The following is a 22,192-nucleotide window of genomic DNA, read 5'->3' on the forward strand; positions in this document are numbered from 1 at the left end:
CTGAGCGGGTTATTTATCGGAGCCAGCACTGCTCCAGAAGGTCAGGACGGCGGTGTAAATAACCTCTTCTCACAAGCTCCCCTGTGCCTCCTGAGCCCTGCTTCCCCTCCTCGACAGCCCCCTCCCCCCACCTTTATTTCGCACAAATGAATGTGGCTTGGGCTGGCGCAGAGCCTGGCCCTGCATGTTAATGGGGCGGTGAGCTCACAAGATAGATTTAGCTGGAGGTTTTACAGTTGCCTAGGTGACAGAGTAAGCTTTGTCTCTCTCCCCTCTCCTGTTCTCCCTTTACTCTGGTTTGGGGGGGAACCATGCCCCCCCCCCCGCCCAGATTGCTAATTTTATTTGTAGAGTTGGACCTTCCACACACAGGAGCTATGAGACAGGCCCAATGGCACACAAAGCTGGCTGCATTTGGGGTTGAGGGCCGCCCTTCGTGGGTGGGAAGCAGCAGTGAAGGAGCCTGAGCAAGAGCTACCTTCGGGTGCGCGATTGTTGGGGCTCACTACCTTCTGGGCAGTTGACTCGGCTCTTTCTGAAGCCTCATGGCTGGACAAGGGGGCAAGCCGAGGAAGCTTTAGGAATTGGACCGACTCCCATGACCCTCCCCACCCCTCCTGCATGAAAACGTGGGGCTTAAGATGGGGTAGGCGCTGCTCCAAGGGGCTGATGGTTAGCTACCAGTGCCCTCTCCTGTCTGAGCTGAGGAAATGCAACAACTCTTCCCTCCAAACCCCTTTAACCCCACTCTTTGATTTGCCCTGCTTGCTAAGAGCACCCCCAACCACCAAAGCCCTGCACCCATGGCTATAGAAGGCCAGACATTTGGGGCCCAATCAGACCCATCCTCAGTTTCCTAACCCAGTCAAACCTTAACTGTCTTCCTTGCCTGCCTCACCAGGACTAGACCCCCAGTATTGTGGCACTTACATCTTACTTCTAGCTGTCAGTTTTAGCCAAATAGGTCTGTCCACAGTGGATTGAGGAAGGAGACAAGAACAGAATGCCTGGGTCCTGGCTCACTAAATGACTTTCATCTTGAATTTGTCTTTGTCTGACTGTTTCTGTCATTTGCCCCCCCCCTCTCCATCTCACTTCATCTCTGCCTGTCTCTGGGTAAGTCTTCTCACCCCTCCTGAATTCGGCTTTATAAACTTAGCCTCCATCAACCCTAAGGGGACTCTGGTAGGTCCTCTTCCCCACCCCCAGCTTTTTTGACTGGGAAATCAACTGCAGATTTAATTGTGCCAAACACCTGCCTGCCAGATGTGGCAATTCCCCCATTCATCTCCTCTCCCCCTCCAATTCTACCCTTTCCCCACCCTACTGAGCACAGACAGGGTGATCCCCCCCACAGGGTGATTTAGTGTTCCCTAAACCCCTTAGATCTCTTTCCTCAAGTTCCCCCGAAGCCCCTACCCCTCTCCCCACGGTGCCCTTAGCCCTGGGCCCCCCTGCCTCCAGTGCTGCTGGTTTCTCTTCCTCTTCACCATTGCCCCCCAAGGGCTCCCCAAGCCCCTGCTCTTCTCCCTGGTGAAGTCTCTCCTTTGCCTTTAGTCCACCCCAGTGATGTGTCATCAGCAGAGCCAGTGGACCATTGGGGGCAGAAGCAGCCAAAGCTGATGTCATTGGGGTGGGGAGGGGGAATAGGGCAAAGGGGGAAGTCTGGGAGGGGACAGGCAGCTTTAGTTTCTGTCTGCAGAGGAGACAAGGGTGTCTGGAATTTAGCCAGACCCAGCTAGAAGCTGCCTCTCTTCAGACCTGGCATCTGGCTCCTAGCAGAGTCTGGGTTTGTGTCTCTCTGTTTGTATTTGTCTACCTAGGTCTCAGTCTGGCTCAGAGGATATCTCTCAGCCACCATCTCCAGGGGACCCACCATGCCTGCCTGCCCCCACATTGGACCCTGACGTTTCTTACCCCTCTCTAAGTTTTCTCCCTTCAACATTAGCTTTCAGTCTCTTCCCTTCTGCTTTAGTCTCTTCCACTAGAACAGGCATTCTTTTTTTTTTTAAGAACAGGTATTCTATTTTTTTGTGTGTGGGGCAATGGGGGTTAAGTGACTTGCCCAGGGTCACACAGCTAGTAAATGTCAAGTGTCTGAGGCCGGATTTGAACTCAGGTACTCCTGAATCCGGGGACGGTGCTTTATCCACTGCGCCACCTAGCCTCCCCAAGAACAGGTATTCTTAATCTAGGTTTCATGGACCCCTAAGGAGTCCATAGATAGATTTCATAGGTCCCTGAACTTGGATGGGGGAAAAAAACCAACATAAAAAAATCTTCCTTTTCAATAACCTCTAAGTGAAATCTAGCATCCCTTCGATTATTTAAAAACACAGTTCTGAGAAGGGGGTCCATTGGTTTCACCAGACCACCCAGATCTAGCCTCTCCTGGCCTTATATGCCTCAGACATGAAAGTTCTGCTATGGTACTTGATTCTTAGGGTCTCCCTGAGGCTAAAGGTGCTAGGGTAGGGAAAAGAGGGAAGGGGAGGTTGACAGGGGAGAGAAGGGGAGGAAGGGGTTACTGGGATGGATGAGGAAGAAGCAGACTACCAGATGGAGAAACAGGAAGAAAGGGGGGAGAGGAGAGGAAAAAAATACAAGAGATTGAGAAAGGAACAGATTGAGAGGACATAGGGTAGAAAGAACCGCCTTTAAAGCAAGGGGAAGTCTGAGAAAGACAGCAAAGATACTATTAAAGAGGGGCTTGGAGGCCCAGTGGGAAAAGTGAGCTCTCCTGGGGCAGGCTAGTTCGGATGGCCCATAAATCCACTGTGTATTTTGGAGGAAGGGGCAGCACATTCCCGCAGTATTCCCAGTCTCTGGTGAGCCTCCTTGGCTTTTTTGCCTCAAGTCCACCCCTCTCCCCCATCTCCCTGGCATTCCTCAAGCCTTGGGGGCCATTCCCATCTTTTCCCAGAAATTTCGGGCTGGTCTTTTGGAATGTTGGCAGACCAAATGCTCCAGCCTGAATCAATGAAGCAGAGAGGCCTCATTCCCCCGGGAGGGGGTTCACTTCCCTTTCCCCTTCTCCTCCCTAGCCCCTCAGTGCCTGCCCACCAGCTGTTCCTGACCATCTCTCCCTCTTGTTCCCCCTTCCTCCTTTGGCTTCTGTTTCTTCTACACACAGCGACCCCTCCCCCTACACATACACACTCACTCACAACCTCTGACCCCCAGCCTACCCAGGGCGGCTGGGAGAGAAAGACAAAGGCAGGATTTATTGTTGGGGGTGGGGAAGTGGACTGGAGGAAAGGGTTGGGGCCAGCGACCCTGACTGGGGTTGGGGAAACTGGTCGGGATACTGGGAGACTTGATGCCTCCTTCTAATAGTTCATTCCTCCCTTGCTCTTGAAAGTCTGGGGGACCAGGGTGGGGAGAATGACTCAGTGGTGTACAAAAAGCCAGACTAGAAACCCCAAGGTGCTAGATTGACTTCAGACTGGGGTGGCAGAAATGGAGGGGGAGAGGATCACCAGGGAGAGGGGCCAGCAGCCTCTAGCTTTCCAAAGCATGGCACTGGTGGAATGAGACAAGGAAGGAGACACTTCTCTGTTCCCATCTGGGGCTGTGCTAAAGAAAGTGGGCTAATACTGTGGTTGGGAGAGATCGGAGTTAGCTGGGGAGTCGGGGGGAGGGGGTGGGGCGGGCTTCTCAGGGATCCTAAAAGCTGGGAGACTGTAGGAATTGGCCCTGTTAGGGACAGACCCTAGTCACCGAAGCAGCCCACCAACACCCCTTTGGCTGAGGATTTGGGGAACCCCACCCCGCAGATCCTAGGCAAGTAAGTGGGAAGGAGCTGCTGGAGTGCCTGTGCCTTTACAGTAAATAGACTGTTGGCCTGAATATTCTCTTGTCAGCAGGCTGGGTGGGGGCTGGGGGGGTGGGAGTGGGAGTGGGATAGGGAGGAGGGAGATGGGTTGGTTGGTCTGGGAGTTTCCAAGAAACTGGACTATATATCTCTTTCTGGACGGCTCACACCTTTTCCCGAGCTGGTTCCCAAATCAAACCAGCCTCTAGAGTCCTTCCCACACCCTCGAGAACTCGAGAATGGAAGTGTTACACACACACACACACACACACACACACACACACACACACACACACACACACACACACACACACTCACACACATACACACACACACACACCCTTTTCTCTCCTCCCCCCCCCTTTTGTAATTGAGCAGACCTGAGGATCCCTGCCCCCTCCCCTGTATACAGTCGGTTTCCCGAAGACTCCTCCTCCTTTCCTTGGCCCTTGACCTTGGGGGGCCAGGCCGGTTTTTCCTCTAGCCACCACAGTGGAGCTATACGGAGAGTCTGGGGGTAGGGGAGAAAAGTTGCTTGTGTTTCAACCAGAATGGCCTGGGAAGTAAGGCGTGGGGGAACCAAAATCTTCACCACCACCCCACCCCTGGCTCTTCAGGTTTCCCTTCTTGGAGGAATGATCCTCACCTCCCCTTTCATCTCGCTGCTGACCTGCCATGGGCCAGTTCTCCTTGCAGTCTACCCTCAAACCCTTCTGCCTTAAACGTCTCCTTTGCTTGGAGACTAAGAATTTCACTGAAAGTGGGGTGAAGTGTGGATAGATGTGTGTGTTAGTGGAGAGGGTTGGGGAAAGACAAAGGAAGTTGAGGGGAAGAGGGGAGGAGAACAGGCAGGGAAAGGGAGAGGGGAGAGGGAGAGGGCCACGTGTCTGGTCCCCTCCCCAATCTAGGCAGCAGATTTACAGCCTTGGTTTGCTGTGGGGTGGGGGTGAGCATAAGGAAGACAAATCTGCAGTTCTGCCCTTAGAGTGTCTGGGTACTTAGCTTTAGCTCCCCCATTAGCATCAATCCCCATCTTGCTGCCCATCTATCTTCTGACATCAGCTCCTTCCCTTCCCTGTAGCCCCGGCTCTCTGACCTGAAGTGGCTCTTAAAGGGCCAGCCCAGATCCCAATTCTCCTCTTCCATTCCCCTGGAACCCAGTTTTCCTGTGTGTACTGACCCACCTCAGAGAGTGAGCAAGTTAGGATTAGGGATGAGTGTGAACATTTTCTGGAAAGACAGCTGTCTCTGTGGGACCTTTCTGAGTAAGATGCCAGACACGGCGAGAACTCGGTAGCGGGTTGCCCCAGGTTCTCTTTGTGCCTTTTCTCACTCATCCATCCACCTCCTACCACCACCAATTGTTTCCCCAATCCCAGAACAAGTCCTACTTGGGCTACAGAGGGCTAGATTGAGAGGGCACAGAAACAGAGGTGTGGGGGGTGGGGTGGATGAGGTTTGAGCTAGGGCTGAAGAAACACAACTTGGCTCTCTGGTATACTGAGACCAATGGGAAGACATTTTTCTTTTTCCATTCTCTGAGCCAGCAGTAGGGGACGATTAGGGGGGTGATGTTACAGTGTTACATGAGGCTGGGGTGGGGGTGAGGTAAAGACTTGTAGCAGATGTGTGCCCTGGGCCCCACATTCCCATCCTCTTTTCCCAGGGACCAGACGATAGGAGAGTGCTGAAGTAAAGTGTTTCAAATCTTCCTCTCCTAAGGACTTGGGGTGACAGTGGAAAAGGTCATGACTGTTTCTAGCCTCTTCACTCCTCAGCAACCACCACTCAGAGAATAGAAGGGAACTGAAATGCCGGGGCCCTCTGAGTCATCAGCCCCCATCCCCTAGGCATGCTGAGGGACCATGAAAAGTCTCTGGTTCTACCTTCATTCTAGTCTGCTCCAAGAGCTCCCATGTCCCTTTGGGGGATTTCTAGGAATAAAGAGCCCTCATGCCCTCCTCTCCCATAGTCCTCCAATTTCTGCCCCCCCCCTTCCCCGCAATGAACCAAAGTTTCCATTTCTCTGACCAGGGAAGGGAGAGAAGAGGAAGAAGGGGCAAGCAGCTAAGTTAATCAGGAGCCCCTACCAGAGACCACCACAATGGCCCCCCTATTTGTTTCCTTCCAGCACTGCCCACTCCCCCCAACTCAACACATAGCTATTATCTTATAGGTGTCCTCTCTTAGTCAAACTCCTTGAAAAGGCCTGCCCTAAGTACATCTCACTCTCCCCTAAGTCATCTTCGACCTGGCTCCCTACTCATTTTATCGCTCACCTGAGACTGCTCTTTCCAAACTTGCCAACCATCTCTTAATTGTCAAATCTGATAGTCTTTTCTTAGTCCTTTCATAATTTCAGCCCTAATCTCTCTTCTGAACTCTAGTCCTATATTCCCAATTGGACATTTCAAACTGATGTCCAGGAGGCATCTCCAACTTTAATATGTTTAAACTATTTTTTCACCTTCCAAACCTTTTTTATGAACTTCCCTTTACTGCTGAAGGAATCACCATCCTTCCAGTAACCTAGATTCCCAACCTTGAGTGAAGGCATCCAACTGCAGAATGCCAAATCTTTTAATTTCTAATTATTATTATTAATTATTTTTTCGGAGCAATGAGGGTTAAGTGACTTGCCCAGGGTCACACAGCTAGTAAGTGTCAAGTGTCTGAGGTGTAATTTGAACTCAGGTCCTTCTGAATCCAGGGCCAGTGCTTCATCCACTGGGCCACCTAGCTGCCCCCTTTTCATTTCTAATTCTACAATGGCCCCTCCAATATGACTCTCTTTTCACCAACTGGCAGCCTGGGTCAGGCCCTCATCACCTCTCACTGGACTATTTATTTCAAAAAGGAGGGGGCAGCTAGGTGGCACAGTGGATAGAGCACCGGCCCTGGAGTCAGGAGTACCTGAGTTCAAATCCGGCCTCAGACACTTAACACTTACTAGCTGTGTGACCCTGGGCAAGTCACTTAACCCCAACTGCCTCACTAAAAAAAAACAAAAAGGAGATTTTTTGCCATTTGGTCTCCCAGTGTCCAGTTTTCATCTGTCCACCACACAGCTGCCAAAGTGCAAATCCGACCACATCCCCTTGCTCTTCAGTAAATTCCAGTGGCTCCTGTTAGCACTAAGATCAGATAGAAAACCCCTCTGTTTGGCCCTTAAAGAGGATGATCCATCTCCTGCCTCGCTGCCTTTGTACTAGGTCCCTCACATTTGGAATCATTCTCTCCTCACTTCCAACTCTTGGGAATCCTTTAAAACTAAAATACTTCCTGAATTCTGCAGTTGCCAAAGGTCTCCCTTCCCAAACTACCTTGTGTTCACTTGGTACCCATTCTATATGCTCTTATATATGTACATGTTGTTTGTTCTGTTTCCTAACGGTCCTTCTCCTCGAGGGTGGGTACTGTTCTTTGTATTGCTGACTCAACATTGAGGTGAATAAGAAAGCTTGTTGATTGTAAAAACACAAATATTCCCAAATCCTGAGGACTGAACTTGAAGTCATAAACTTAACTGAGAAGAGTCTTCATAAATACATGGGTACGATGCCAAGATCTTTCCCCTCACCTGATCTCCTGGTGTGAAGGGGTCAGAAAAAACCCACTGGGTGTCTTTGAGAGGTTAGGAGGAGGAAGGTTGTTTGGGGAGGGGTATTACTTGCTTTCCCATTAAGTTGTTTGTGGCGGAATCACTTGCTTTCCCATTAGGATCTGACCTCTTCCTATCAAGCTGCTCTCCAAACCTAACCAAATTCCCTCTCCCTTTATTCTATCTTTCTCTCCCTTTTCTAGTCTCCCCTGTTGCTCCGTCCTATCTCTGTGTCTATGTATCTCTGGCTCTTGTTTCTCAGGGTGGAGGATGTGTGCATAGAGAATAATAGATCTGAAAAGGAAAATTTCAGTCTCCGGGTCTATTTCTAGGGTATCGAGGGGAGGGGTAATTCTTCAGCCCTCTAAACCCCTTTTCTCTCCCTCATAAGTCCCCCGTAATCTCATCTTCCCCCGCCCCAAGCTCACTCCTCTCAGTCTTCCCGTTTTTCCTCCTCAGTCCCTTTTATCTCTCCCCTTTAATTTCCCCATTTTTCCTTCCCAGCCTCAGAATCTCTCTTTTCTTTTCAGTTCTTTCATCTCTTCCCTTCAGGATTCCTTTACTCTTTCCATCTCTCTACTAGCCCCCCACCTCCCCAGTTCCCATCTTTCTCCTGTATTCCCCCATCTTGCTTCCTAAATCCTTCCATCTTTTTCCCTGAGAGAAAGGAGGAGGGAGCTGAGGAGGGGGTTAGTGTTTGAAGAGGGAGAGGAAAGAGGAGCAAGACGGGAGAAAGGAGGGGGAGGGGAAGAAAGGAGGAGCATCCTCTCTCCAGCCCCCCTCCCGTCCCCCCTCCCACTCCCCCACTCCCCCACCCCCCAGCCATAGGACCATAAATCAGAGCCTGGGAAGCTTGGCCAATGGCAGAACAACTCGTAAATCGGCCTGTCAGGCTCAACCAATGGGGCCGGGTGCTAAATCAGGCTCTGTCAGAGCTTAGCCAATAGCAGCCCCTGAAATGACCATAAATCTGTCAGAGAGAGACAGAGAAAGAGAGAGAAAGCAGGAGAGAGAGGGGAAGAGGGTAGAAGGGAGGGGGAGGGAGAAGAGGGAGGGGGAGGGAAAGGAGAGAGAGAGAGAGAGAGAGAGAGAGAGAGAGAGAGAGAGAGAGAGAGAGAGAGAGAGAGAGAGAGATGCAGAGACACAGAGACGGACTAACAGAGAAGCATACAGACACAGAGAAGAAAAGGAAAATGAGACAAGGCATGAGATGGAATCCGTTGAAAAGACATAGAACCCCAGCCCAAATAAGAAACAGAGACAAAGAGCCATTAACATGCACCTCACAAAAAACCCTATGCCCTGCTCCCACACAGAAACACACATGCACGAAGAACCGCCCGCACGGGACTAAATTAATTCATCCATTATCCATCATTTGAACCTTCACATGCTTACGCTTAGGCATAGGTACATTCACTGCCATCCCTATTTTCACTCTGATCACATAGGCTCTGGCCATCGCTGCTTCTTCCTAGACCCTCCTTCAGAGTTTCCTTGAATCCTTTCAGCCTTTACTGAAGAAGGGGTGAAGGGACATTTCTACCCCCTTTGATTTACTTTCTTACTCCATGTTGGTTTCAGATTCTCCCTGCCAATTGAGATAGCTTTTCTGGTGTCTAATCTCCATGCCTATTGCTGCAGTGGAAGATCATGTTCTCTTGTTTCTAGCGAATAGCCCTTTGGAGACTTTATAATTACCCTGTCCACCTTTCTCTTCCCTCTCCCCTTCCCTTTTCTTCTTCTTTTTCTTCTCACACCTTTCCCAAGAGTGGAGATACTACTGTGTTTATGTGATTGACTAATTTATTTTGAGAAGGGGGGAATCTTGCTACATAAAGCCTTAGATAGCGAAATCAAGTCCTTGAGTCTCCTGAATTTCCTGCATATAATTCTGTTCTTATGTTTGGAAGGATGGGGGGTAGGAGTGGGGGGAGGGCAGGGGAAAGAAGAGAGAAAGGTTTGAGTCTCTACTCTCCCTCAATTGGCTTCTCTCTCTGAGTTCAAATCTTCTTTACCCTAGAGGGTTTGGGGGATGTTTAAAAGTCATATATTTCAGCATCTGTTTAACTTTGGTTTGATTATAGGAATCACTCTTCTTCCTCCGATCCACTGCATCTCAGAATTAGGAACTCCCCCTTCCCAGCCCCCAGTCTTAGGGAGATAGGAAAAGAATTGAGGGAGGTGGTGGAACTTCTGAGCAAATGCCCACCCCCTTGCACCCCAACTCCCATAGGTGAGAAAATGTGAAACCAGCATCACCTAGTGGCCACATGAGTTCCGTGGACATACCACCTTCCCACTTCCCTCCTCTCACCATGAGGAGGCCCTGGCCCCCTATATAGACTCCCCTGGCCCCTAAGGTCCCTTTCCTACTGTCCCAGTGGTTCCTCTTTCACAAGGCAGGATGGTGACTGCGGCCATTGGGGGTGGGGTAGACAATGATGTGAAGACCACAATGAGGGCTGTAAGCTTGACATCTTGCCTTCTAGCCCTAATATGCCTATCCCCAATACCTTACCCAGTCATTCCTTGCTCAGTTTCCTAGCCAGATGGAACTTAGACCTCCCACCCCGAGGTGACAGAGCACTCTAGGGTCTCTTGGAATAAGTTGGTGCCGGGGCACCAGATCAGGAGAGGGCTATGTCTGGGGTATGTCCCAAAGAAGCTGGGGGTCGTTAGAAGAAAAGGAGTTCTTACTAGCTGTGTGACCCTGGGCAAGTCACTTAACCCAATTGCCTCACCAAAAAAAGAAGAAGGAGGAGGAGGAGGAGGAGAAGAAGAAGAAGAAGAAAAGGAGTTAAGGCTGCAAGCTGGGACATTCTGGGAATTTTAATAGAAAAACTTGCAACTGTGTGCAAATGAATATGCAAATTAGTTTTAATTGGGCTTTGAAATCTTCTCGATTTGAATCCTGGTTGTCTTTCCCTTGTCCTCCTAGGATTTTAGGACTGGAAAGGACCTTAGAGATTGTAAATGTAAATGAAAGTAAGGTGATGGACTCAGGCTCGGACCTCAAATTCAGGCTTCATCCCGGCTTGAGCCTCAGACCCGGTTCCTCTTTGTCAGGGACCACACTGGGAGGCGAACAGCACCAAGCCTGTTTATTAATAGTAACAGTGATGCAAAGGTTGAGGGTGGAGGAGGAAGCATGGAAGGGACCCAGTCCATGAAGATGTCCCCAGTTTGTGCTTGTGGCCGAGGCCACGATGCCCACTTTTTTGGTGGTGTGGGAGGGACCCATTTCCTATCAGTGTCTAAAGTGTTACCGGAGTCTTCGGAAACTCTGGGGTCCCCGTCTCAGGAGGGATCCATACGCCTCACGGAACTGACGGTTCATGGCTGCATAGAGTACAGGGTTGATGCAACCGTTGAGCCAGGTTAGATTGGCTGCAAGCATGTGCAGGACTCGTGGGGCCCGAGCCTGAGCATCAAATATATTAAGCAGCAGAAAGGGGATATAACTGAGGGAAAAAAAGAGGAACACCACAAAACACATGCGAGTCACCTTCCCAAAGTCAGAGGGGCCGTCCTGGGTCTTCCTGGTAGCTTTAGCAGGTGGTGAGCGGGCAGCCACCCCTTGGCTGCCCATTTCTACCTTGGATACTCTGTTGTTTTCTTGGCTTCCTTTATTGGATGAATTGCTTTCCAGGGTCTGGGTGGTTGCAGTACTGTCTGGCACGGATGATGTCCCCTCACTGGCCGTCCCTGATGCCAGACCACTGTCCAGCTCTTGAAAGTGTCCGGGTAGGGCTTCTCCAGCCCCAGCCACATGGCCAGCTCGGAGACTGGCCTTGCGAAGTTTATACTGGTCCAGTGCCTGGGCTGCCTGCCTCACTTGACGATAAATGAGGAAATAGAAGATGCCAACAGAACTGAGCCCGAGCACAAAGTAGAAGCCCATTAGGATGGTGGTGTAAGGACGGCCCCGAATTCGGTCAAAGCTACAAGTACAGACGACAGGCACCAGGATGTAGACAGACCAGAGTGGGGCAAAGCTCGCCACACCCAGGACCCATGTACCTACCAATGCCAGTGCCACTGATTTGGCCGTGAAGATCCGGGGGAAGAGGGTGGGGTGGGATATGAGAAGGTATCTGCCAAAGGCAATGAGGCAGAGGGTGAGGATGGAGACAGAGTTGGTGGCAAAGAGGAGGAGACCAAAGACCCGGCAAAAAGTGGCCCCAGTACGCCAACGAAGATAGAGGTAGGAGTCCACAGAGAATGGCTGCAGGAGAGCACAGTAGATGAGGTCGGCCAGTGTGAGGTTGGCGATGAGAAGGTTGAAATGGGTACGGAGCTTGGGCTGGGCACCCAGGATCATCAGGGTAAGCAAGTTGCCAGCAGTGCCGGTCACTGCCACCACCAAGCCCCAGCTTACAGCAACGTAACGATAGCCCACTACTGATGGGTGGTAGCAAGAAAAGGTGGCATTGTCAGAGGTGTTCAGCATGGTCACAGGACAGGAGGGTCAGAACTGGAGATCTACAGAAGGGAAAAGTGACAGAAGTTGTGGACACTAGCTCACACGCTCTGTATATCCCCTTTTTCTGCAGCTCAGTGACATTAATCACCCAGATTTTATCCAAACTACACAACTCAAAAATTCCCTCCCGCCTTTTCATCTTTCTTCTCTCTAACCCCTTTCAAGATCTTTAACCCTCTCATCGGCCCAAGGACTCTCTTTATCCCCAAAGACTCCCAAATGAATTTCTTGAACTTCCAGTGCTGTCTGCTTCCCTCCCTCAATACTGTATCCAATGGAATGGGCACTAACCACTCCCTTGGTTCTATCAGAACCTTCAGTACCTCAATAAGCCCAGGTCTGTCCCTCCTTCAGGAATGAAACAGAAAAGTAACAGTTGGATCTTCTCCCTTGACTGCCTCCCAGGCCCCAGTATACTCCTCTTTACACACATTTATTTATAAAGCTGACTCACCTAAGATCATAGGCAACTGGTGGATAAGACAGTGAGTGATGTGTCGTCTCCAGCATCTGAGGCTGATTTATCTACCTAAAAAGTATCTAGAAACTCCAAAGTTGCCAAATTGTCTGGTCACATCCTTCTTCCTCTTCCCCCATCTCTGGCCTCTTTCCTCTATTCCGGTAGAGCTGATGAAGTACTGGTCTCTCTGTTGTAATTCCCCCACCTACTTCCTTGCTCCAGACCCCTCTGATTCTTGTCTGGTCCCTGCTTAGACTCTAGATTCTTCATTCTCTCAATCTCCACTTTCTTTGCCCACCTCAGTCTCATAAAGCAGGACTCCCAAGTCCAATCACAGCTCAAAGTGGCAGAGGCCATTTGGGTCAACATCCACCTGTGTGTGAGGCTCCTCTCCCAACATATGCTTATCCAGCCTTTACCTGAAGACCTCTAGAAAAGGGAGCTCACTGGGTCTCTTTCCAACATGATATGACCCTATCCCATTTTATATATGAGCAAACAGAGGTCCAGAGAAGTGAATGACTCAAGGTCACACAGGTATAGTTGGCAGAGTCAAGATTTAAACCTGAAATGGCAACTAGATGCCACAGTGGATAGAGTGCCGTCTGGAGTCAGAGAGACTCATCTTCCTGAAATCTGGCCTCAGATACTTACTAGTTGTGTGACCCTGGGCAAATCACTTAACTCTGTCTTGGTTTCCCCATCTATAAGATGAACTGGAGAAGGAAATGGCAAACCGCTCCAATTTCTTTGCCAAGAAAATCTCAGATGGGTCACAAAGCGTCAGACACTCCTGAAAAACGCTGAACTGAACGGATGACTCCAAAGCCAGGTCTTTTTTCATTATCCTGAGATATTTTCGAATGCTCCTTTCCTGTGGAAGCTTTGATTTCTATTTCCCTGACGGAGGCGAGGAGGCAGCAGAGGTATCCTTACTAGTAAAGGAGACCAGGTAAGTTGGTAAATGAAGGCAAGATTCAGGAATCTGAGATCTCTCTCCATAATCAACAAGCATTTATTAATTAAACACTTAGTGCTATGATATATATTTGCACAGAAGTGCAAGCACTAGGCCAAGTGGATAGAAATGTCTTCTACCCACACTGTTTCCACTTCAGCCTCACCATCTCTCCCCAGGGTATTTCCAAACACTTGCCCTCTGTCCCATGAGCATTTTGCCAGCCACTGACTTTCTCTTCTCGGTGTTCTCTGTCCTTTCCTTCCTCTTTTTTTTTTTTTTTTTGGTTGTTGTTGCAGGGCAATGAGGGTTAAGTGACTTGCCCAAGGTCACACAGCTAGTAAGTATCAAGTGTCTGAAGCCGGATTGGAACTCAAGTCTTCGGATTCCAGGGGCTGGTACTTTATCCTCCTTCCTCTTTTCATTCCCACCCAAAGCTTTCAAGCTCTCCTCCCTGCAGTTCCTTCCTATCTTCCTCCAATGTCCTATGCCCTTCTCCCAAGAGCACTGAAAAGGATTCTTCCCCCTACTGCTATTCCCCTATTTTTATCTTTTTCTACCTGGTTGGTCCTGATATGGTGGGAAATGGGGTACAGGTTGGGGTTGGGGTTCTTGGGAATTCCTCTTTAAAGAATTACACCCTTTTGCACGCAAAACTTAGTTAGAACAAGGTGATAGTTTATTTAGGGCCAAGGGAAGGGAAGGGTGGGGGGAGGGAAACCATGAAAGAAATCCTTGGACTTTTCATGGGGAGATTTGGCATAAAGCACATGGCTCAGAGGTACCAAATCTCCTCGAACAGGAGACCGGAAGGTACTTTTATAGAGGACTGATGGGGGTGGACCATCTGCCCGTAAAAAGTTCCTTTAGTGAGAGAGGACCATCCCCCACTGGTGGTAGCTGGGGGAATTGGGTGAGCAGTGGAGGACCATCCCCCACTGGTAGTGACTAAAGGAATTGGGTGAGGGGTGGCTACAGATCCCTCTTCAGAACACAAAGGCCGAAGCCACACCCAAATTTATCTCCCCAGGAAAAGGGAGACCAGAATGAAGGGTAGGAATCCCAAACTAGCTCAGTCCGATTTGGTTCCTCTAGGCGTTATCTGTCCTCTGGTTTAGCTTCTCAAGGAGAAGATTCCTGGGTGTGCCCCAGAGAAATTCTGGGGTGCTCTGCACCCCATGACAGTCCTATTCCCATTTCCCCAAGACTAGGGCATGAGTAAAGGAGCATTTGTGGGATTCTGAGCTAAACCTCTCTGTTCCCAATCTATGATTGGAATATCCCAAGAGGAATCCCAAGGGGACAGCTGGGTGGCACAGCAGATAAAGAATTGGTCCTGGATTCAGGAGGACCTGAGTTCAAATCCGGCCTCAGACACTTGACATTTACTAGCTGTGTGACCCTGGCCAAGTCACTTAACCCTCATTGCCCTGAAAAAAAAAAAGGAACCCCAAGAAGCTTATCAAAAAGGTCAGGGAATATTTGGTAAATCACTATTATTGAAATTAATTAACATTTTCATTTGACCTATCTGCATATGCATGGTAAATTCTAGAATATATTTCCTTTCATATTTAAGAGAGAATATGGGAATTTACTGAAAATCAAGAAGTAGACAAAAATGTTTGGGAACCCTTAGCAGTGGTTCTCAAAGTGTGGTCCTCGGACCCTTTCAGGGAGTTCCAGAAGTTAAAACTATTTTCATAATTACACCAAGGCTATTAAAATACTCATCTCTTTTCCAGCTACATAGCTGTGTGATTTTCTTCATATATTTCAACCAAAACCACATATCACAACAGACAATACAGGAGCAAATATGAGAAGCTAATCCAACTGTCTTCTATATGTAAAAACAATGCCACTCCTCCCACGAATTTTTTTTTTTGTTTTAGAAAATCGTTATTCTTCATGTTTTGTCGACATGTAATGGGTTTATTGCTGTTAAAGTTAATAAATATTTTGTCAGTTTTAATTTCTAATACAGAAAAAAGCAACTTTAACCCACATAACAAAACTCTTTGGGGGTCCTCAATGATTTTAAAAAGGGATCCTGAGAGCAAAAAGTTCGAGAAATCTCTGGTCTAGACAATGATGGGACCTCTGTCTGTAACTCTGAAAGTGTGTTGATTGTGTCCGGTAGAAATGAATGTGGGTCCTCGTGGACCCGTGTGTGATCGTGTCTCCCACAAGAAGTGCAGTCACTCGTGGACCCCTATTCACTCTCTCCGAAGTTGTGAATCTCTGGAGGGATAAGAAGCTTCAGCTAGGAGCCAGGATTAGGGACTTTACAGTTTTTACAATGCTAACTCCAGCCGCCCGAGCCTTTGGAAGGCTGGAGCTCGTCTCCATTTGTGTGTCTCTGACGCCGCCTCGTGGAGCCGTCGCGTCTCCTAAAGCTGCCTGTGTAATTGCCTTTCCTGCATGGCTGAGCTTAAGTACTTAAAAGTTGGGGGGTGGGGAAGAAAGGGGGAGGTGCTTCGTACTCAACTGCTCAGCTGCAGACACCAACCATCCCCACCACATCCACCCTCCGCCTCCCGGATGCCCACCCCACCACTTCTCCTGACTCAGTAGTCCCTCCAAGAAACCAACAGAATGGCCCCCGGGGGTGGGGGGTAAGAGAAGGAAATTGAGAGACTGAGGTCTGGGGAGCGAAGGGCAGAACGAATCTGGACTTTATTGTTGGGAGGCGGAAGTTGCTACATCATCAAGCAGAAACAGGTGATGGTGGTGGTGCAGATGGGGGCCGCCTCCCCAGGACTGCAGGGATTCGACAACAGCGAGGACAAACACAGAGGCCCTGCCCCCGCCCAAGTTGTGCAGTTGAGGGGGCTGGTGGGGAGGGGAGTGAGGTAATTGGGCTAGGGGTCAGGGAGCAGGGCTACAGCTCTGGGTGCGAATCCTTCGGCGGGGAGTAGGGGGAAGGGGCTTCTATTGCTTTTTGCTCGCTCACAGTTTTGCGGAAGGCAGGGCCGGGGTGGATTCGGATTGGACGGACACCCCCTGGCCCCCTCAGTACCCCCATGGACCATGGGTGCTGGTGAGAAGACAGTGGAAACCCGGGCCGGAGGAGAGGGTACAGGCTAGGGACTGGGTATGTGTAAGGGGGGAGGGTGAGGGTGTCACGAGATGTGTCCACCCCCCCCCCAAATACTGCCCCCAGTACAGGTTGGAACAGGTGTGGGGACAGGGTGAAGGTTGGGCCAGGTGGACACAGTGAGGCTGCAGGCCAAAATGCCAAAGTGCTTATGAGGGACCCCGGATCCCACCTGCCCCCCCCATGGGGATGTTCACGGAAGCGCTTCGGTTTGGGGGTATGGGATCCGGAGTCCCAGAGTCCTATTATTGCCAAGAAAATCCGTTCCTGACCCTCACCCCGGACCCCGACCCTGGACATGGCTTGTGAACCCCGTTTTGTGCTAGGTTTTGGGGTAGGGACTGGATGGACATGGCTTTTGGGAGAGGGGTAATCTCCAAAAGGGCTAGGGATGAGATGCCCCTCCCTTTATGAGGGAGAGGGAGGGGCAGGGGTGGGGTTCCCTGAGATCTGGGGTGCCCCCCCTTCTGAAGCCCCCCTCCCCCGCTTCCCCCTTCCCATTCCTGGAACCCCGTACCTCGGGGTGGTCTGGGGGAGGAAAGAGAGACCCCTTCCCAGGAAAAGCCAGGAGGGGGGCGGGCCTGGGGGGGCCCAGAGCCTGGGTCCCAATAGGAATGGGGGGGAGGTTGGGGGTTCAGGGTTGGGGTCAGTAGGGGGAGAAAAGGATGGGTCCGTGCGCAGTTCGGATGGGCCCAGGGGCCGGGTGGAGCAGGGGATGAGTGAGGGGCGGGCCCTGGAGGAGCGGGGCAGCAGGGGCTGGGCGCAGGGACAGCGGGGAGCCAGCCGCTGCCGCCATCACTGCGGCCACTGCCAGGGGGCTGGGAAGAAGACCGCCGGCCAAGGACTTGGGCAGCTCCTTGGAGAAAGTCAGCGTGCCCTGCGGGAAGGAGAGACAAGCTGTGGTTACACTTCGCCTGCCAGAGCCCTGGCCCCTTCTGCCCAGCCAGCTCTCTATCCCCAGAACGTCCCGCTGCTCCTCCCCTCAGGGATCTCTTCCCCCGCCCCCGCCCCCGCCCCCGCCCCTCCCACTGCTCTCATCCTCTGGCTCGGTCCGAGCACCCCGCCTCACCGCCAGTTCCCCCACGCCCCGAGGCTTCTTGTGACGGCTCAGCAGGGGGTTGGGTTTGCCGGCCATGCCGTCCCGGTGCCGCCGGCTGGAGATGTGCTGAAGGAGGGATGAGAGGGGTGGATAGGGGCGGGGTCAGAAATTCCAGAGAAAATCGGGGTGGGGGTAAGAATGAGGAAGGAGGGAGCTTGGGGTAGAGCCACCTAGTCACTACTCTTTAAGGAAAAAAGGTGCTGGCCCTGGAGAATGGATAGAAACCGAGACCACCCAAGCTCTACTCCAGGGCGTTTTGTCCTTCCTAGGAAAGCACCTCTTCCCCAGCCCTAGGGAATAGACGCTAGACGTCAGGAAAGCTAATTTACCTGTTTTAACTGGATCTCAGAATTGACCTTGACATTGCAGATTTCACAGTGGAAGGTCCGGTCCTGGGAAGGGGCCTCGGGTTCCCCAGGGGTGGGGGGCCCTAGCCTGGGGTACGCTTTGATGGGGCCCAGCCCACTACGTGCCTCCAGGATTGTCTTGTGCTTGGTACCTGCATTGGAGATGGGGATGGGGTAGAGAGAGGAGACTGGAGGTTAATCTCCCAGAGCCTAAAGTTTCTGGGAGAATCAGGCATACAGTTTCCTAAAAAACACCTCAGCCCCTCCCTCCAGGCCTTAACTCCCGAGGTCCCTCAATTTTGAGACTCTTGGGGATGGGGGCGGGGAGGGGACACAATGCTTGGTGCATCTCAGGTGCTTAATAAATGTTTATTGGCCGACTGATCTACTGGAGGGAATTCAGACAGAGGAATTGTTGAGGGTTAAGAATGTGAACACTAGACATTTCAGGGTCACAAGAAAAGTGAGAAGGGGGTGACCCAGGAAAGCTGAGAGTAAGTCTGGCTGGCTGGGCCAAGGCTGGGAGGAGGCTCTTGGACCAGGATCAGCTAAGGTCAGGGGATGGGGAAAATCAACAAGTTCATAGGGAAACATTACCTTTGTTATGCGCCTCAAGCTGGGATAGGGAGTTCACAGCCACCTTGCACAGAGCACAGTATAGCAGCCTCTTGGCCTTTTCTTCGTCCTCCTTGCTGCTGCCTGGAAGTGGAGCTGGGGCCGGAGTCCTCCCCTCACCCTTGGCCCCACCCCGTCCACTTTCCGGGACATTGGGTGGGGAGGGGACACCAGGTTGCTTCTCAGGGGATCTGGGGGCCAGGCCCAACCCGTTCTCCACCACAACTGGGAAGATGGGGAAAGAAACACAGGGGTCACAAGGGTTTGACTCAGAAGGGAAGACTCTGGCACTGGGGGAAAGTTGAGACTCCATTCCCCATCCTAAATCTCTTCAGACAAAAGAAGCCGGTGCCCACCGCAGGCCGGCCCCCCAGGGTATGTACCTAGCCTGTATTTCAAGGTTTCTACCCACCTAATTGGTAGTGGTTCCCCCTCCCCTCCACTGTTCTCCCCTGCAGGGAATGAGCACATCCCTCCCTGCTTAGCAGAATCCTGGCAGGCTGCCTGGCTAAGCTGGAGAAGCACTGCTGATCCGGACCCGCCCGGCCTGGCCTCACTCGGCTCTGGGCCTGACTGATCCCTAGGGCCCTGCCCCACCCCCATAAAGGAAAGCTAGAAGGAGGGGAGGGGGGAAGGGAGGGGATATGCATGGAGAGGCACCAAGAAAGGGGGAGATGGGATCAAGGAGATAGAGACAGGATCAGGGATAGAGACTGAGGGACATGATAGACCAAGATAGACAGAAAGAGCCAAGGCACAGGGACCGTGGCTGGGCTGCTCTATAATTCATGGTTCCATTAAAGATGCACAGGGTCTAGTCCTGGGTCTGGGCTCCAGCCTCTCAACTCTCAACGGGGGAAACTCCAGCTCCTACAGATGATCCAGTTTCCGGGTCAGAGGGAGGCCCCTGGAGTGGGGCTGAGGGAGGTGGAGTGAAGAAGGGAACGATGCCCTAGAGAGCCATCCACGGCAGGAGTCTGTCTGTCTGTCTGTCCATTCTATTGTTCCTTCCTTTTCTCTCCCTGTTCTTGGCTAATCTAATAATCACAATAACCTTAGCTGACGTTTGGATCAAACTTTACAGTTTCCAAAGTTTTATTTCCCATGATCTTGCTTGATCTTCACCACAGTCCTGAGAGGTGGACCAGGAAGGCATCATTCTCCCTCTCCATGCCCCCCCCCCTTTTAAAAACAGATGAGAAGGGCAGCTAGGTGGTGCAGTGGACAGAGCACCGGCCCTGGAGTCAGGAGGACCTGAGTTCAAATCCGGCCTCAGACACTTAACACTTACTAGCTGTGTGACCCTGGGCAAGTCACTTAACCCCAATTGCCTCACTTAAAAAAAAAAAAAGAAGAAGAAAACTAAAACAGATGAGAGAACTGAGGCTGAGAGAGGTAAAATGAGGCTCAAGGTGATGAGGTGTTACTGCCGACAGAGGTGGCAAGAAGACACAGGACTTCTCCTTCTCTCCCCCATTTGGTTTCCCTTGGTCTCTAAGCTCAGATAGAGCCCTTTTTCACATAGAGCTTGAGGTTGTTGAGTCAAGGAGAGGGAGGAGGACCAGGGATGCCTGGGTTCCTTGGGATCAGACTGACTGATATCTGATGCTGTGATATCATGATAGTGGTGGGGAGGATGCTTAGTTCCCTGTGTCTCCTTCCCCCAACCCATTCTTCTCTCTCAGATTCCTGACTGGATTTGGAATGGTGGCTGGCCATCGGGAGGGATCTTAGAGATCATTAGATCATAGATCTAGTGAGGAAGGTGAGGTCCACAGACAGATGACTTGTCCGAGGTCACACAGCCAGTGAATAGAAGAGCCAGATGCTGGCTTCTGCCAGGTCTCCTGACTGCCAGTCTGGTTCCTTTTTTGTTTTTTGTTTTTGTTTTTTTGCAGGGCAATGAGGGTTAAGTGACTTGCCCAGGGTCACACAGCTAGTAAGTGTCAAGTGTCTGAAGCCGGATTTGAACTGAGGTCCTCCTGAATTCAGGGTCGGTGCTTTATTCTCTGCACCACTTAGCTTTCCCCTAGTTCCCTTTTTTTTTTACATGGGGTACAGAGGAAAGATGACTCAGGAATCCTGAACCTCACCTCCTCTGTGAAGGGGCCTCTCTTCTTGGGAAGGGGAGCCAGGTCAAGACATTGCCAATTCTACCTCCTTCTCCTCTGAGTCACTGGGCTGGGCTTCAGGGAAGACAGAAGGGACTCTGTGCTAGGAAAAGCTGGAGTGGGGTGTGGTGGGGCTAGGGGGTGACAGGATGGAAAGTCTAGATCACTGGGGTCTCTGGGCTTGGCTCATGGGCTTACCTGGGTGGGGAGAACTAGAAATAGAGAGAGAGAGAGAGACCGAAACAGAAATGTAGAAAGGATAAACCACTCATTATATATGTATATATGCAGTGGTGTGCAAATTACTTGGGACAAGCAATAATTTTGATATGTTTTCATTTTGGGACAGCACTGATCATTCTTGTGTGGCTCTCATTCTTTTACTGGCTCTAGGCTGCCTCAAGATGCCTCACCTTGACCAGGTGAAACCAGACTGGGCTGGTTTTGCCACCTTTTTGGTTAATCCTGTCAGCTGAATGCTAAATATCATATATATGTCCATGTTCTATTGCTATCTTTTGTTGTGTTTTTAATTCTGTGGTTTTAAAGAGTGGCTATCACTTCAAGGAAACATGCAGAAGTGTCACTCTTAATGAGCACACTTCGATGACTGTTAGAGATATTATAGCAAGCTGTTGGTGTGGGGAAGCCAAGCATTTCAAAGTTCATTCAAGCCCACAATGAAACAGGATCAGTTGCACTGAAGCACAAAGGAAAGTGAGGTCAAAAACAAAAAACAATGCCAAGAAATGGAAAAACTATTGCTGTGAAACAGCCTAATTAATTCTCAAAAAACAAGCAAAGACTTTCAGAGAGACCTGGCAGCTGGATGGGTTCTTATTGATTCCTCTATAGTGCACTGAAGGCTTCTTGAACTTGGAAGAAAAATGAGAAGACAAGTTACCAAAAAAAAAAAAAAAAGCTGCTAACCATTGCTATGAAGGAAAAAATGCTTGTCATTGGAAAGACAATACAAAGTCTGGATTACTGACAATTGGGAGAAAAAAATGTGATTTTTACTGATGAAACTAATTTTTTCATTCAAGGATGAATTCATTCATTGAATTCATTCATTTGTTTATTCATTCATTCATTCATTCATTCATTCATTCATTCATTCATTCATTCATTCATTCAAAACTGTTGTCAGAAGTCCAAGTGAGACTGTATGATCTAGGCTTCTTCATCAGACTGCAAAATATCCGGAAAAAAAAAGGTTTGGTTTTTTTTTTTTAAACTTCTAGTGGCCCTGAAAGTCTTGTTTCCATTAAGGGGATGATAGTGGCCCTGAAAGTCTTGTTTCTATTAAGGGGATGATGAACTCTCTGTTAAATATACTTGAAAAGTAGGATTGTTCTGGAATTATGTAAATTCTTAAATGAAGATGGAATACCACCTTACAACTTTGTGCCATGACATGTCCTGAAAGGATAAAATTTTATCCTAGAGATGTAGATAAATATGCCTCAGTGGCCTAGGAACTCACCTGATGGAAACTCCATTGAAAACCCATGGCCCAGGGGCAGCTAGGTGGTACAGTGGATAGAGCATTGGCCCTGGATTCAGGAGGACCTGAGTTCAAATCCGGCCTCAGGCACTTA

General features: G+C 50.2%; 2 protein-coding genes across 7 annotated transcripts in view; both read right to left on the reverse strand.

Annotated features, from left to right (window-relative positions):
- Window positions 1-10,289: 10,289 nt before the first annotated feature.
- Window positions 10,290-12,415, reverse strand: GPR84 (G protein-coupled receptor 84). Of its 2 annotated transcripts, none has more exons than XM_043968439.1 (2): window positions 12,356-12,415; window positions 10,290-11,900 (listed from the first exon to the last, which is right to left on the reverse strand). In XM_043968439.1, the coding sequence occupies exon 2, from the start codon at window positions 11,866-11,868 to the stop codon at window positions 10,681-10,683; it is 1,188 nt and encodes a 395-aa protein (XP_043824374.1). In that variant the 5' UTR covers window positions 11,869-11,900; window positions 12,356-12,415; the 3' UTR covers window positions 10,290-10,680. The 2 variants fall into 2 exon arrangements, with proteins under 2 accessions (XP_043824374.1, XP_043824375.1); XM_043968440.1 differs by having other exon boundaries at window positions 12,225-12,362.
- Window positions 12,416-15,965: 3,550 nt separating this feature from the next.
- The window catches only part of ZNF385A (zinc finger protein 385A), a 29,268-nt gene continuing 23,041 nt past the window's right edge, over window positions 15,966-22,192 (reverse strand). For all 5 annotated transcript variants that reach the window (XM_043964894.1, XM_043964895.1, XM_043964899.1 and 2 more), the window contains 4 exons: window positions 18,463-18,705; window positions 17,848-18,017; window positions 17,489-17,584; window positions 15,966-17,296 (listed from right to left, as the gene is read on the reverse strand). In XM_043964894.1, coding sequence (XP_043820829.1) covers window positions 17,066-17,296; window positions 17,489-17,584; window positions 17,848-18,017; window positions 18,463-18,705 — 740 coding nt within the window. In that variant the 3' untranslated portion in view covers window positions 15,966-17,065. The remainder of the gene's footprint in view (window positions 17,297-17,488; window positions 17,585-17,847; window positions 18,018-18,462; window positions 18,706-22,192) is intronic.

Source organism: Dromiciops gliroides, chromosome 5, assembly GCF_019393635.1.
Source record: "Dromiciops gliroides isolate mDroGli1 chromosome 5, mDroGli1.pri, whole genome shotgun sequence".
Lineage (NCBI taxonomy): Eukaryota > Metazoa > Chordata > Mammalia > Microbiotheria > Microbiotheriidae > Dromiciops > Dromiciops gliroides.

Excerpts from the sequence above, each read along its gene's own strand:
- GPR84 (XM_043968439.1), bottom strand. The coding sequence starts at position 11,868 with ATGCTGAACACCTCTGACAATGCCACCTTTTCTTGCTACCACCCATCA.